Below are 16,120 nucleotides of genomic sequence, written 5' to 3'. Positions count from 1 at the left end.
CCGGTCCGATCTCTTCAGCAGCTCCCCCACTTCCTGTCCTTATTGCAGGAGCCCGGACTCCTGGGTTCTAAGTCCCGGCCAATCACCGGCCCCCACAGAGAAGCGGCTCCGCGTCCCTCTCCACCGAGTGGACCGAGCCCCACGCGGGAGGGGAACAGGCACCGCCCAGCCAGCGAGAATGGCCAGCGGCTCTGGCCTTTGCCAGCCCCGGAGCAGTGACAGAAGGGTCCTGAGCTGTCAATCCCAGGAGTAGCCAGAGCCAGAATGATAGCGGGGGAGGGGTTCCTGAGGCACCAGCAGGGGGCAGAGCTGGGGTGATGGGGGGGAGGAAGGGTTCCTGAGGCTCCAGCCGGAGGCAGGGGAGGGGGGGTAGAGCTGGGGTGATGGGGGGAGGAAGGGTTCCTGAGGCACCAGCCAGAGGCAGGGGAGGGGGGATAGAGCTGGGGTGATGGGGGGAGGAAGGGTTCCTGAGGCACCAGCCAGAGGCAGGGGAGGAGGGATAGAGCTGGGGTGATAGGGGGAGGAAGGGTCCCTGAGGTACGGGTGGCGGGGGATAGAGCCATCAGGCCCAGGGCCAACTAGAGTTGGGACAATTGCAGTTTCTGAGCCACCACACCCAGCCACAGCAGAGACGCCCAGAACATCACTTTTTTTTCTTTTTATTGTTCATCTTTTATCAAAACATGAAGTCAATGATTGCTTCGCCCCCTGCAGGGCCAGGCCGCCTGTGGTTCTGTCTGTCCATCCATCTGGGGGGAGGAGGCAGTGTGGGAATAAAAAGACATGCCAGTGCCAGCTCTGCCCCTCTGTGCGAGGAATGCTACCCCACAGACACCTGGACAGTGGCAGGACAGAGGCAGCAACATTGCAAGAGCCGAGGGAGGGCGTAGGGACGAATACTCCCGCCATTACCCCTCACTCTCACTCTTCTCCTGCCAGGAGAGGGGACGAGGCTGCATTTGGGCCCAGTCCTAGCAGCTTGAGAGGCACCGTTAGGTCTCACTGTGAGCCAAGATGCAGCTAGTTTTTCCCCTTGCCCACAGTCTGGATTCTGATCCCCAATCCCACATGATCCATCTGCTCCCTCACCACTATAAATACAAGCGACAGTGAGTCGCTGTCATCCATACCTGAAACAGCAGAACCCTCCCCTTCCCAGGCGCAGGGGCAGTACACCACCTGCCCCTCCCCCCCACCATGGGATGGGGGCAGGGGCTGCAGGAAGGTGGGGGTGCCCTCCCACACCAGTGGTGGGATACAGGGAGGCTCCCTGCACCTGCACATTCCAAAATTTGCTTCTGGTCCAGCAGCATTGCTTAGGGGACAGGCTGAGTTAGATGGGGCACCACCCATAGAGGAAGGGCAGCCAGAAGTGTGTGAGAGAGAAGTAGTGAGTCCTTCTAGGGCAGGAAGGGGGGTGTCAAAGGATCAGGCCAGCCAAAGTGTTTGGTCCCACTTTTGTGCCGGGGCACCTAAATGTTTCTGGAGAACTTGGTGACTGGGCAGCTGCTCCCGCTCCCACCCCTACTAGGAGGGGCCTCTGATCAGCAAGGGGTGTGGGACAGTAACACACCAACCTGGCTCCCAGCCCAAAGATTTGTCATTCAGAACCAGGAGCAAATATTGCTAGAAATTAGTCTATGAAGCAGCTCAGAGAAAGATAAGGGTGGTAGGGGCTGGGCACTCCCACCTCCCTGCCACCCCTACACTGGAGGGCTGGGGGTGGTGGTGGTGTCAGAACTCCCCTGTCTGCCCTTCTCAGAGGAGACCAGCCCTGAGATACAGGGAGAGGAGTGGGGTACTGCTGGCTCAAGGCCCCAACCCTGCCTGTGAAGGCTGGGGGGAGGGTGGGGGAGCATCATCCTTCACTCCAAGCCCCCCCCTCCACCCCCGCGGTACGGCATTATCGCAGGGAGATGCTCCAATTGGCTCCGATGTTGACGCCAGGTTTGCGGAGAGTCAGGACAGAGGTCTCCGGCTCATGCTGGAAATCCAGGCGTGTATCGGCCATACCTGCAGGAGGGGCGGCCATTAGAAAGGAGAGTTCCCTGGAGCACTCTCCCCCACCCCACAACTTGGACCCAACCCCCACAGGACATTTACTGCCATCCCCCATGACTGGACCAGGAAGTCCAGAGGCCCCTTGGCCCTGTGCCCCCACTCACCAGGCTGTCTGAGGAAGACGGCGGCTGGCTTCCCTGCTCCCAGGATCACCACCCGCTCAATCCAGGCTGGGCTCTCGAAGACGCCTTTGGAATCTGCCGATCTAGAAAAGGGGACAGAGCCTGGGGGTCAGAAGCTGCCAGATAGGGGGCAGAGCCAGGCTGTCCAGGGTGGGCAGCACTGCTAGGCCAGCACTGTATGTGGGGGGGAAGGGAGGCTACCTGGCAGTCTGGGAGGAATTGTGGGCTGGTGCCATTTGGGAAGAGGGGTGTCAGCATTGTGCTGGTGCAGCATGGGTACCAGCATCAAGGTGGGACAGGGTGGGGTGGCAGCCCAGCGCTGGAGGGGAGAGGAGGAGGAGAGGCGCGGCACCAGTAACAGGCCGGCACCATGTGGGTACCTGGCTGTCAGAGTGTTGCTGGCAAAGCTGAAGTGGCGGTGCAGGTACTGGGCCTTGCTCTCGAAGTTGTACGTGTGCCCATCATCAATGAAGAGATCTCCTTCTGCTGTACCCTGTGTGGAGACAGAAGCTGGTAAATAGTGGCAGGGTTACCAGAAAACCCACACCTTGGGGCCCTGCATCACTCACCTGGGGGCTGAGCGCCACGTAGAGTGTGTAGGGGTCACGGTACATGCAGTCTGATGAGCGGCGTACCCGCTCCTTCCGTGGCACAATGCTCCCGCCCCGCTGGTACGCAGGGATCTGCAGGGATAGGAGTGGTCAGTGGCCCTAGCCAGGGCTGCCCCTCAGGGCTGGATCGAAGCCATGCCCCTGGAGGGGAAAGGCCCCGTGTCCCATTGCGCACCCACTGAGCCAGCCAACCCCTCTACCCTGGAGCTGTATCAGAGCCAGAGCCCCCTAGAAATGAAGGCCCCCTGTCCCATTCCCCAGTGGGGATGCCCCTCCATGACTCACACTGCTCATGATGACAGGCACATAAAGCGTCTGGGGGGCATGGTGCTTCTGGTGCGAGTGGACATCATACCAAACCTGCCAAGAGAGGAGAAGTTACAGGGGATGCCAACAGCCAGTGCCCCATAGCTCTCAGCATCCCGCTGCCCTTCCACCACAAGCCACCTCCCTCCTCACCTCTCCTTTGCCAGGCAGGTAGACCTGCACGCCACGGGCTCCCTGCTCCGTCACCGGGTGGACCAGCAATGCATTACCTGGGAGGAGGACACAGCAAGGTCAGCAGCAGCTAGGACATGGGGTGGGAGGGGGAGAGAAGGGGAGGGCAGTACCTACCCCCAGCCAGGGATCCCCATGGGCTGGGCACTCACCAATCAGGAACTGGTCATCAATGCTGAAGGTGGTGACATCATCAGGGTACTCCACCCAGAGCGGCCTGGAACAGAGCAGGGCATGAGGGGGGGGGGACCAGACACTGACCCCCATGAACCCCTCAAGCTCCTGCACTCTGTGACGAGCAGTGCCCCTGCCCCGAGCCACCCCCATTACCCAGCAACGCATCCCCCAACTCCATCCCCAGCCATGCCCTTACCCCAAGAGGTCCCACACTGTCCCCAATGGTGCCCTCTCCAGCGGTGCTCCCACTCCACCCCCAGCCATGTCCCTGCCCCTAGAGCCCCCCAACTACCCAGCCCAAGAGCTCCCGCACTATCCAGCGATGCCTGTGCCCCAAGATCTCTATCCTCCAACCTCTGCTCACCTCATGACAGGCTGGCCAGAGCGGTAGCTGTGGTAGAAGGTTGTGTACCAGTAGGGCAGCAGGGCATAGCGCTGGCGGACGGCAGCACGGATCAGGGCCTTGTTCTCCTCCCCAAACAGCCAGGGCTCACGCCGCACAGTGTCCAGGTGGGCATGGGCTCGGTAGAAGGGCTGGTAGGCGCCAACCTGGTACCAGCGCACCAGCAGCTCTGCATCCGGGCTCTTGAAAAAGCCACCCACATCAGCTGCAGCAGGACAGACAGGGCCAAGTTGAGTGCCTGCTCTGACCCCAGTCCCCAATGTCCCCCACCAACCTTCCTCCTGCCCCCTAAGAGATGGGGCTGTGGAAAGAGCCCAGTCTGACCCCAACACCCCCCCTGCTCCGCCCAGCACCAGAGGTGAAAGCCTGACCCTAAGCCCCTCAGGCCCCCAATCCACTGAGAGACAATGCCAAGGTAGGAGTGACCAGTCTGCCCCCCAACTGCCCCCCACCTCCCTGTCCTGCCAACCCCTAGCCCTCAGCCACAGCCTAGAAGGAGAGCAGCCAAGGCCAGCAGCCAAGGCCAGCCCTGCCCCATGCACACACTCACCACCGCAGAAGGAGATGCCTGCCAGGGCCAGGCTCAGGCACATGGGGATGGAGATCTTCAAGTGGTCCCACTCGGCCGCGTTGTCTCCCGTCCACACCGCGCCTGTGAGGGGGTGGGCGCCAGAGAAAGGAATAAGGACAGAGCAGTCCCCTGTGCTCAAGGGGGTTACAAGACTCCCCTGACCCTGGGATGTGCAGTCTGGTGCACCAAAAACACTCGTGCCAGGTCTTAAATGAAAGCCAGGCTCAGACTGGTCATTGCTATTGGTGTGAAACGTATGGAGATACGACGTGAGGTACCTGTGGATACTGACCACGCCGTCTGCCAGGCGGTACCCAGGCAGAGCTGCCCAACAGCTTTCCACCATACCAGGTGTGCATTCACCTCGCTCTTGGGCAGCATGTAAATGGAGCACTGTAAACCAACGCTGCAGAAGCCCCAATTGCATATGAAGTCAAGAGGGGGGAGGGATGTGAAATCAACAGGGAGGTGGCACACTGCCATGGAGTGACCCTGGGGACAGACAAGGAAATTTGGGGATAAAAGGTGGCAAGAAGCCCCCCCTTTCTCCTGCATGTAGGAAGCAATTGGGCAGTGCAATCACATTCATGAAAATGATCACAACCAGCCTTGGCTGAAAGGCTGCAAAGGATATTCAGGGTGAGCGAAAGGGCTTTCGCCAGGAGATCAGCCTGCGACGTGTCTCAAGAAAGTGGGTGCTGCTTCTGGTTTGTGTGGGACCCTTTTGTCTCCGTTATCCTACCTCACAGTCTCAGTCCTGGGTCCCCTGAAAACCATCACAACCTCTTCACTACCCACCCCCGCAAGGGCGCCGGGGGTCAGAGTGCCCCCCACCCACTCACCGTAGCGCTGGGAGCCGGCAAAGAAGGCACGGCTCAGCACGAAGGGGCGCTCAAGGCCCCCCGAGCGCCGCTCCAGTCCCTGTGCTGTCGCCATTTGCTGCCGGAGGGAAAAGAGACCCTGTGAGGGTGACGGGCAGAGTCTGCCAACACCTTTCCCCAACTGGGACCTCCCCCCTCCTTAGGGAAACCCCATCCCCCTGGGAGCCTACCATGGGCTTGCAATCCCCAACCCCAGGTGAGTGACACTCTTCCCGCACTGGGAACCCCCCTCATTGGGATCTCACCATGGGGGTGACTTCCCCATCCCCCTGAGCCATGGGCCAACCCTCCCCACACAGGCTCTTGAGCTCCCAACACTCCTGGTGCCTCCCCACACCATGTAGAAAGTTGTGCAGGTGGCAGTGCCCCCCCAGGACCCCCTCGCCACACAGAAGGTCGTGCAGGTGGCAGTGTCCCCCCCGGGTCTCCCACCCCCTCACCACGTAGAAGGTTGTGCAGGTGGCAGTGCCCCCCAAGTGCTCCCCGCCCCCTCACCACGTAGAAGCCGTAGAGGTTGTGCAGGTCGCGGTGCTCCCAGCCGCCCTCGTGCAGGGCGTCTTTGTACATGGTCACCTCGGGGCCGTTGAACACGGATGGTTCATTCATGTCGTTCCAAATGTACAAGTTCTCCATGGAGGCCTGGGGGACGGGGGGGCAATAAGACACAGGCAGCACCCCAGTCCTCCTGCCCCACCTGGGAAAAACTGCTGAGTCAAGGGACAGCCCAATGCTGGACCCCCAACTTGAGTGTGGGGACAGCTCACCCCATGGCTCCACTCCCTGCCCATGGCCCCACTTCCATCCTACCTCGTATTGGTCATAGGAGAACATGCTGGCCCACCAGGCACGCATCTCAGGGTTGGTGAAGTCGGGGTAGCCAGACGAGCCTGGGGGGGGGGGGGGAAGAATTGGGAGGATTAGTGACACCCTAGGGGCTCCATGCCTAGCACTCTGCCAGGCACCCCCTCCTGGCCAGCCCCACCCCCACCCTGTCCCGGGCCACAGCCCTGTCCCCCATCCTAACAGCATCCCCAGCTCACCTGGCCAGCACCAGCCTTCATAGTCGCTGCCGTCCTTGGTCTTGACATAGAAGCCACGGGAGCGGATCTCGTTGTGGACCCGGTACCCGCTGTCCACCTTGATGTGCGGGTCCACAATGGACACCATCTGGGGGGAGGGGCCAGAGACTTGAACCGGGCACCCCCACAGTCCAAGGGGGGTCAGGCGGGGCAGGGCATTCCTTGCCATTCAGGCTGGGCTCATGGCCATGTACCCCTGCAGGGACCTCACAGAGGGCCTCCTGCCAGCAGCCACCCCAGTGGCTTGAGGTGGTGGGGACATCTCCCCTTCTATCTCTTGGCCCAGGACGCTGCAGGGCTGGGGGAACCGACTGAGGTCCCCAGTGAAGTAGCACCGGGGAGTGCAGGTGGGCGCTGGCGAGTGGGCACCAGAGAAGTTGGGTTGGGGCGGGCGCCTTGCTGGGTGGGCACAGGGAAGTTGGGTTGGGGGAGCGCCGGTGGGGTCGGGTTGGAGGGGCCATTGCTGGGCAGGCGCCGGCAGGGTAGGGTCAGGGGGACGTTGGTGGGCAGGTGCCGGAGAAGTCGGGTGTGTGGGGGGCATTGGTGGGCAGCCGCCAGAGAAGTCGGGTCGGGTCAGGGGGGAGCGCGTTGGGGAGTAGGCGCCGGAGAAGTCAGGTTTGGGAGGGATCAGTGGGTGGGTGCCAGAGAAGTCGGGGCGGGCGCCGGTGGGGTTCTCACTTTGCGTCTCTTGGCGGCCAGGCGCCCCAGCATATTGCGGGGCTGGGAGAACTTGTTGGGGTCCCAGGTGAAGTAGCGCTTGCCGTCGGTGTGCTCAATGTCCAGCCAGATGACATCGCAGGGGATGTCGTGCGTGTCGAAGCCATCGTCCACGGCAGCCACGTCCTCCTCATCGTTGTAGTTCCAGCGGCTCTGGTGATAGGCCATGGCAAAGAGCGGGGGCAGGGCCTGTGTGCCTGGGGGAAATAGGAACCAATACATGGGGCGCCCCACCCACCCCATGGAGCCACCTTTCCCTCGCACCCAGCTCCCCTGACAGGGCTGTGTAGAGACCCCCCAGCCTGGCCTGACGCAGCTCCTCCCCCCCCCCCCCCCCGGACCCGTCAGGGCCACGTAACCCCATCCCCACTTCTCTGGGCCCATCAGGGCCGCGTAAACTCTTCCCTCCTCCTGTACCAGTCAGGGCCGCATAACCCTCCCCCTGGCCTATACCCATCAGGGCCACATACCCCCGCCCACTGGCCTGTACCCACCAGGGCCTTGTATCCCCCTCTCCCCACCACCCATACCCGTCAGGGCTGGGTAACTCCCCCAACCTGGCCTGTACCAGTCAGGGCTGTGTACTGCCTGAAGACATCGGTAGGCGCAGGCCCCAGCAGCAGAAAGACATCGATGATGCCGCTCTCCGACATCCAGCGCACATCGGTCTGGGGGGTCTCGCCGCCTCCCTGCATGTAATCCAGCATCTTCCCAAACAGTGTCTGCAGGGGGAGTCGTCAGCAATGGGGGGTAGGGGAGTACCCGCTCCCCCACTGTCCCCCTCCAACCCCTCCACCCAGAGCCAGCCCCCACCCCCACACAGTACCCCACTGGAACCAGCTTCCTTCCCCCCGCTTGGAACTACCCACACACACACTATCCCCCCAGGAGACAATTTCTGAATCCCACCCTGCCAGCCCAGCAGGAGCCAGTGCCCCCATACCTTGCCAGCTGTGTTGGAGCTGATGTCCACCCAGGTCTCGGCGGCATTGAGCCAGAAGATGCCCAGGGTGCGCTGGGTGTTGTGGGCCAGCAGGAGCGGCACGGAGCCATACAGTGCCATGGGGTTGTACAGCTCATATTGGAATACATCCAGGTTGTAGAGGCGGTACGGGTCACCCCCCCTGCGGGGACACATCAGGTCACTGCCCTGCCCCTCCCATCCCCAACCCTGAGAGGAACAGCACCCCGTCCCACAACAGTCCCTCAGCCTCCCCTCCCCCCAGCCCCAACAGGAGCAGCACCCCTGCATCGCCCATGGGCCCAGACAGGCACAGAACCCCCCGCAGCGCCAACGGGCCCCCTCCTCACTCAGTGGTGCGCAGGCGCAGGTTGTCGGCGTGCTCCGGGATCCCATAGACGTGCTCAAAGCCAGGCAGCGAGAAATCCAGCCCCACTGAGGTCGGCCCTGGAATGAGGGGGTCGTGATAACGCTGCAGCTCTCAGCAGCCCGTGGGGTCTGGGGTAGCATGGCACCGCCAGGCCCTGCCCAGAAAGGGACCTCCTCGCCCCAGCACGATGCCCCCAGGCTGGCTGTACAGGCTGGGGCCCAGCGTCACTCCCACTGCCAGCGCCACCACAGCAAAAGGCTCTATGGGGCAAGGTAGGCATGGGCACTGGTCTCCTCCAACCAATGAGCCTGTCCAGCCCAGTAACCCCTGGCTCCGGGTCAGAGCAATGGGCCCGTCTAACCCAGTAACCCCCTCCCCCCCACCCCCCTTGGTCAGACCAATGGGCCCATCTAGCCCAGTAATACCCCCCACCCCCCGATCAGAGCAATTGGCCCGTCTAGCTCAGTAACCCCCACACTCCAGATCAGAGTAATTGGCCCATCTAGCCCCACACGGTGGGGTCAGGATGGCTCTCACCATTGGGCTTGCTGTCCGTGTGGGTCTTGAACGTCTCTTCCCAGGAACCCAGCTCATCGTCAGCCCGGTCCGGCCCGTCCGACACCTCCTCTGACTGAGAGGGATGGAAGTTAGACAGAGGAGCTGCAGGGATGAGTATGGGTTCCCCCAAGCTCCCATTCACACCCACGGGGCACCCTTCTGGAGGAGCAGGCCAGCCTCCACATGCACGGGGCACGGTAGGCAAGTCCTCTACGTGCCTTTGCACCCAGTTACTGCTCAGCTACCCCCTCCCACAGAGGCTCTACCCCCTCCGCCATACAAGTCCTCCCAACCACAGCCACCTGAGTCTCTGCACAGGGCCCCCACCCCCTGCTCCACACGAGTCCCCTTCTCTCTCACACACCTTTGTGCTCTTCTCACTGGACTCCTGGTCCCCAGGCAGAGCTGGCTTGGTCTCCTCCTCGGCTGCCCCGCCCTCCGGGGCTGACTCCTTTGGCTCCTCCCTGAAAGAGGCAGAGGGAAGAAGAGCCGGCTCAGCACCTGCCCTGGGCACCACCAGGGCACGGCAGCGCCAGGGATGACGCCCCAAGCTGGGCACAGCTGCATCTCCAGGGCAGGCAGGCACCGTTAGTCTCTAAAAGCAGGAATCACTCACGCACAGGCTGGCACCAGGTTAGCGGGGACGGGGGGCGAGAGGGGACAGCCCAGCCCAGATGCACCCAGACTCTGCAGGGAGTGCCCTGACCTGACTCTCTCCCTCTGGGCAGAGCCTTCCCTCTATGCCAGGGAGGGTGCTGCCCCCACCCCAACGCTCCACAGTCCAGGGGGCTGGGTCCCCCATGCTAACATACTCGGGGGCAGGTCTCATCGCCCAAAGGGAGAGCAAGCATCCCGCCACCAGCAGGGTCCTATGGAGCTAGAGGGCTGGGGCGGAGACCGGTGTAAAGGGGGTTCAGAGAGTCTCAGATTGGGGCTACAATACCACTGTGAGGGAGGGGACAGTGCCAGGTGTCTCCCAGCCCCAGGGCAGCTCCTTCCCTGACAGCATTCATTGGAAGATTGGATTCAGTCTGAGGGGGGCAGGGCTGGGCTCACCTGTCCCTGCCACCACCACCCCCCGGATACAGCCACTCCCCCTGCATGGCCCCTGGGGCAGGGCACGGCCCCTCTCCCCACCTGATCCCCATTCCTTCCTTCCCCAGGAGACACAGCCCCTCCCTGGCTCACCCCCCTGCCCTGCCTGGCCCCCAGGGGGACAAAGCCCCTCCCCAACCTACCCCCCTGGGAGGAAACAATCCACAAACAGATTCTACCTGTCCAAGTCCACAGAGCCCCCATGTTACCCTCCCCTAGCTCCTGCAGGTGGCTGCCCAGGCAGGCCCCTGCCCTGAGCAGCTAGGGGGTCCCATGCACCTGCCGGCTCCCTCCCTGTGTGTGTCCTGCCTGCCTGGCACAGCCTGCCACTGGGGCAGGGATTAAGTCACTGAGGGTCTGGGGAGTGCTCAGAGGGAGCAACCCCCCCCCCCCCCCGACAATGAGGCAGGGGGTGAACACCATCCCCCTGGGACTAGAGGAGGGGGGAGGATCAGCCCCAGGGCTCCCCAAATCTGGACACGGGGGGAGGAAGAAGGGATTGGTCCCAGGGCTCCCCAGCTGTACTACTACAGCCCCCGGCTACGGGCGGGTTGTGGGGGTCAGAGACAGTAGCAGAAGCTGTGGATTTACCTATAGAAAAGGCTCTTGATCTTATCCCACAAGCTACCGACCGAGCTACTAACTTTATCCGAGAAACTGGGGCCGGGGGAGGCACAACCAACAAAACAGAAACAGCGAGAGTCAGTGCATGGAATTCCAGACAGAGAGATCCCCGCCCCCCCTTCACCTGCCCCTCACCAGGCCCTGCGCCCCCAGGAGCACAATAGATGCAGCAGGGACTGCTCCCCCTCCCAGCTGTGCCTCCTAACAGAGTCACAGCAAGGGGCTGGGTCCCAGCCCCTGCCCCCTGCAGCCCCCCAGCGACCAGCCTTGGAACCAGCCCCCAACCATGGACTCCACAGAGAAGAAATCGAGGGGTTTGGGCTGTTCATCAACAGCTTGAACATGGATGCTGCCTCACTACAGCGCTCCCCTGCTGGGAGAGGCCAGGGCTGGAGTAGCTGGGAGCTCTCCCTGCAGCCACCGCACTGGCCCAGCCCCCTATATGCCCCCTGCCGGGAGAGGCTTGGACTGAGTGCACTAAGCTGAATGGAAGCTGGTCCCCCCTCAGGGATCAGAACCCTGGTGGCTCTCAGGGACACAGCCCCACCTGCAGGGAGGCACTCACAGCTGCCAGGGCTACGGGCTGGACAGGCCCAGAGCTCCCCTCCCCCCGGTACTCACGAGTCCTTCCGATGCCGCAGGTGCTCAAAGTGCAGCAGCCCTCGGGGGTTGACGCTCAGCACCAGCTCCCGCCCCTGCAGCAGGTCCATGCGGAACGGCTTCCCTGTCAGGATCAGCTTGTGTCCAGAGTCGCCCAATGAGAGCTCCACACTGTTCTCGTCCCGGCCCGTCACCGCCAGCCTGGGGGGCAGCAGAGAGGGGATGGAGGGCAGAGATATGGACGGGGGACACAGCTAGCCTGCAGGGCCAGAGCCATGGGGGACCCCCTGCCCATCCCCCCTCATCTGCTTACTCAGGGAGCACAGCTGGAAGAGCAGGCCCAAGGGTCCCCCGCTGTTAGCCCCACAACTCCCCCAAGCACAGCAAAGGGGGTCCCGCTCCCTGCAAGGCCTCTTACCAGGTGGTGGGTGGGTCGTGCACCAGCACATCAGGCACCTCATAGCGTGGGCGCAACGGGCTCAGCTCATTAATCTTGATGCGCGTCATGTTCCCCTGCAGCCCGTACAGCTCCAGCAGGAGTGGGACCTGGGGAGAATTAGTGTCAGCCTCACACCAGTCCCAAGGCCTCCCCTCCCCCAGCATCCTCCACCAGGGGACACGCCAGTCTCCCTGGCCAGAGGGAACCCTAGGAATCGCTTTGAAGAGCTGGGGAGTCGTGCATCATCCTGGCCCCAGCCCTCCTGCTCCAACCCACTGGCTCCCACTCCCCTCCCAGCACTGGGAATAGAACCCAGGAGTCCTAGTTCCCAGTCCCCTTGCCTCATTAGGCCCCACATCTCTCCCAGAGCTGGAGACAGAACCCAGGAGCAGTAGTTAGTCCTAAATCTGAAGGTGCTGTAACGCCAATAAAATACTGATTTTCTTACACAAGAATTATTAAATGAATTCACATTTTAGTTGTATTCTGAATGGCTAAACCAGGCCTGGCTGAGGACTGGCAGGTTATCCGAAGTGATGTGTCCAGATTAAAAACAACCTACCCAGACACACACACATTTATGTGTGTGTGTGTGGGGGGGGGGGTGCCAAACCCATGCGGATCGGAGGGAACTGAATTGAGGGACATACCAGCGACTCCAGAGAGGTCTGGCTGCGTGCCCTGGGCTGCTCTAGGGTTACCCTGCTTGAGTCCTTTCCAACAAGGTTCCTGCCAACCTCTCCACCGCAGCTCATCCGGCCACCCCAGTCCCTGCTCAGTAACCAGTTGTGGCCTCGGCAGCCTTTAGTCTCCAGCTCTAATGCCATCCCCCCAGGACTCACCCACATTGCGTCCTGCTCACTCCAGGGCACACAGACACCCCCCCCACACACACACCCTGGCCCCAGAGCTGAGCTGCCCAGATGCAGTGGCTCATGTGACCTGGCCAGAGAAGGAGCTGTCGAGCCCCTGCCCCGGAGGGTGAGGGTCATGTACCTCTGCTGGCTGCACTAGACGCTGCCACTCGCTCTGGAGCTTTGCGAAGTCCAGCAGGACTATGCACGCAACATGCCGCTCATCGTGGGTGAGCGGGTCCCCCAGCAGCATGGAGGCTCAGGGACCAGGCCCCCTTACGGCTCGACTACAATATTGCCACTGCTGCTGAACAGTACCAGAACAGCTTCCAGTGCGACGCCGCCACCACCGCCAAGAAATCCTGACTCCCACCCAGCCTCTGCTCTCATCAGACCCAGGACCTGCATCTCAGGGCTGGGCCCTAGCTTAGCCACAGGCCTTTTGAGCCCCCACCCCGAACTGGGCCCCCCTCACCTTATTCACTTCGTTGACAAGCTGCAGTTTCATGGAGTCCTGGCTGAATTGGAGCGACTCCAGCAGTGCCCGGTAAGGGGAGCTCCCGGGCTTCACGCTCCTCTGACGCCTGGGGACAGGGGGAGGGTTAGAGCAGCCAGCGCCAGGTGCAGCCTCCAGGGGAGCAGCTCAGCCTGGCTCCCTGCTCTCCAGATCCCAACAGCAGCGCAGCTTGTTTGTATCTCTGCTCCCTGCCCTGGGGAGAGCTGGGAGGAAAATCCAGGCTGGGAGCTGCACAACAGCCCACCCCCCACGGAAACCCACTACCAGTGCAAGGGGGAGTGGCCAGAGAGAGCAGCAGCTCCTGGTCCCATCTGGGGGCCATGATCCTCCCAGCCGGTCCCCTCCACTCCTGCTGCCTGCCCTCGCTGTTCCCCCTTTGCTTTGTTCAGCCCTAAGCCCCTGCCCTGCTACTCACTTGCAGAAGGAGCTCTGCTCACATGTCTTGAAGTTGCTCCTGTCCACAGCAAAGGCAGCAGCGAGGCAAAAGGCCATCCAGGCGAGAGCTGCCATCCCTAGCCTGGAAGAGAGCCGGGGTCAGAAGAGGCGAGCTCTGGGGAATGCCCAGCCCAGCACATGGTTTCCCAGAGGGGGCAGCACTGGTTTCAGGGTACCCAGCACCTGCCCTGCGTCAGGGACAGCATTGGCCCCTTGCTAGGGTTAATGCCAGTGTGTGTGTGGAGGGGGATGGGACTTGGGGGGGAATTAATGCATCAGCATCAGAGTTAACTCCAGTGCCAGGAGAGGAGAGACAGCACTGCCCCCCTTACATGGGCAACATGGGTCGCAGGGGGCAGTTCAGCACAGGTCCTGCCCTAGGGGCATCCACCTCCAGCACTTGCACTCAGGACAGGGCAAATATAGCTGGCAGACCCCCTCATCCTGCCAGACTCTTGTGAGAAGCCCATTTCCCTACTTCCCAGGGCAGAAGCCTCAGGTGAGCCAGATGAGCCATGGGACTCATTAAAGGACCTGCTATTGGGTCCCTCTGCCCCACGGGCCCCTCCGAGATGCAGGCAAGGGGCACTGGGAGAGGTTCTACCTGGCAGTCACCCTCGCAGGGGCAGCTCCTGATGCAGCAGGGGTAGGAGGCGAAGGACAGGGTCCCTTCATGCTGGCACGGAGCAAAGGGCACCTTCCTGCAGGAAGCGCTTGCGACACAGGCCGCAGGGCCATGCAGCACCATGTGAATGGGGCTTGCTACTCGGTGCCAGCCAGCCACCCTGTTAGAGCATGAACTCTTCCCCCCTGCACCAGGGCAAATCCCAGAGCTGCGGGTCTGGACTAAAGGGCCCCAGCAGAACTGTGCATGGGGAGCCCAGTGCTGGGACAGCAGGGGCTGCAGGGCAGGACAGGACTGAGGGGCACTGGCACAGGTAGGGCTCAGGGAAGGGCTCTGGCCACACGAGCCTACCCGTTCCTTCCTACCTGGCCCCACTACACCCCTGGAGTCCTAATATCAAGCCCCCTGCCACCAGGGCCAATGCCTCCCATTATCCTGGGGAGGGGAACAACGCCCCCAGACCTCCACTCCCAGGGCTGCTCCCCCTACAGTCCCTCCCTGCCAGAGCTGGCCCCCAGCATCCACTGGGACAGGGGATTTTAGGGCAGCTGTCGGTGCAAAAGGCAGAAGTGGCTCGGGGGGGGGGGGGGAGAGGAGGGGGATTTTCAGGAGCTTGAAAGCCCCTCACCCCCCCCCCCCCAGGAGACAAGGGAGCAGAAGGTAGCGGACAGCCCCAGGGCACTGCCAGCCCAGGCTCTGAACCAGCTGCCCTGGGTGCAGTTAGCAGGTTCTGGCTGGACCCCAGTGGATGGACCAGAGCTGGAGTCTACGGGGCAGCCTGAGCTTTGGTTGGGGGTGCTGGTATTGGGGGGAGCTGGGGGGGGGAGAGCTAATATCTGAGGGAGGGTTTCTGGGGGCTGAGCACAGAGCACGTGTGGGAAGGGGCTGGTATTTGGGGGTCTCTGGGGGTGGCCAAGTAGAGGGTAGTTGGGCTGGGACAGGAACCGAGAGGAGGGTGCTTAGGGAGGGGAAGGGGCTGGTATTGGGGGCTCTAGGGTGGGGGCGGAACAGGGGGTGCTGGGGAAGAGGCTGGTATCTGGCGGGGGGCCCTGGGCCGGGGAAGGGGCTGGTATTTGGGGGCCCTGGGCCGGGGAAGGGGCTGGTATTTGGGGGGCCTGGGTCGGGGATGGTCTCGGGGGGCCCAGGGCCGGGGCCGGACTCGATTGGGATTCGGGGCCCTAGCGGGGGCGGGTTCCTGCCCCGGGGGGTTCTGGGTACCGGTTCCCCCGCCGGCCCCCACTCTCACCTCTCCGACGCCATCTTGGATCGAGCCTGACCCCGCACACCGCCCCCGCCAGCACGGCTCGGTTCCCCATTGGCCCGGCGCGGCCTGAGCCCCTCCCCCGCCCGCCCGCCAGCCTCGTTGCTGAATTATTTGTACAGGCCCCGCCCCAGTCATGAATATTAATGGCGTCGGTCCCGGACGCCCGGGTCCCGTTCTGTTCCGGGAGGTCCCTGTGCTACAGCCCGGATGTTCCAGGCCCCAGGCCAAGGTGACGCCCAGCGGCTGCTGCCCACGCCCAGGGGTCCCCTGCCCTGGCGAAGGATCCCGGCTCTGCTCAGTCCTGCCTGAGCGCTGTGGGGCCGCGCAGCGCCGGCCCGGCTCCTGAGCTCGGGCAGCGCGTGGCCAACTGGGGGTGCTGACACTTCCGCAGGGTCACCCTCGTGGAGACAGAGCCTCCAGCTCCAGGGGGCCCAGCAATGCTGAGGGGGACCGAACAGGCAGCTGGGGCAGAAGTTACCGCTCCCCCGTGACCCAGACACACGGGGGCTCAGCTCAGAGGCAGGAAACAGATCTGGCTCAATCATCGCGGGAGGAGGGGGCTTCCGCTGCCACACGCGCACACAGTCCCCCACCACATACCTACCCCCCCTCACCCCTGCGATCACACAGCCAGTGCGAGGCAGAGCTGGGAATGGAA

At 62.7% G+C, this 16,120-nt stretch overlaps 1 protein-coding gene across 1 annotated transcript; it reads right to left on the bottom strand.

Annotated features, from left to right (window-relative positions):
• Positions 1 to 664: 664 nt before the first annotated feature.
• Positions 665 to 15,466, bottom strand: GANAB (glucosidase II alpha subunit). Its single transcript, XM_065407103.1, has 25 exons — positions 15,445 to 15,466; positions 13,554 to 13,655; positions 13,097 to 13,205; positions 11,747 to 11,874; positions 11,350 to 11,529; positions 10,696 to 10,761; positions 9,374 to 9,473; positions 8,989 to 9,082; positions 8,432 to 8,528; positions 8,064 to 8,244; positions 7,689 to 7,842; positions 7,082 to 7,317; positions 6,365 to 6,491; positions 6,132 to 6,211; positions 5,820 to 5,963; positions 5,286 to 5,382; positions 4,423 to 4,524; positions 3,834 to 4,077; positions 3,445 to 3,509; positions 3,254 to 3,330; positions 3,080 to 3,154; positions 2,753 to 2,866; positions 2,564 to 2,676; positions 2,166 to 2,266; positions 665 to 2,013 (listed from the first exon to the last, which is right to left on the bottom strand). The coding sequence occupies exons 1-25, from the start codon at positions 15,456 to 15,458 to the stop codon at positions 1,904 to 1,906; spliced, it is 2,910 nt and encodes a 969-aa protein (XP_065263175.1). The 5' UTR covers positions 15,459 to 15,466; the 3' UTR covers positions 665 to 1,903.
• Between the last annotated feature and the right edge of the window lie 654 nt (positions 15,467 to 16,120).

Source organism: Emys orbicularis, chromosome 7 (genome assembly GCF_028017835.1).
Source record: "Emys orbicularis isolate rEmyOrb1 chromosome 7, rEmyOrb1.hap1, whole genome shotgun sequence".
Taxonomy (NCBI): Eukaryota; Metazoa; Chordata; order Testudines; family Emydidae; genus Emys; species Emys orbicularis.
Note: the sequence above shows the minus strand (reverse complement) of the source record. Positions and strands in the feature narration are given on the sequence as shown.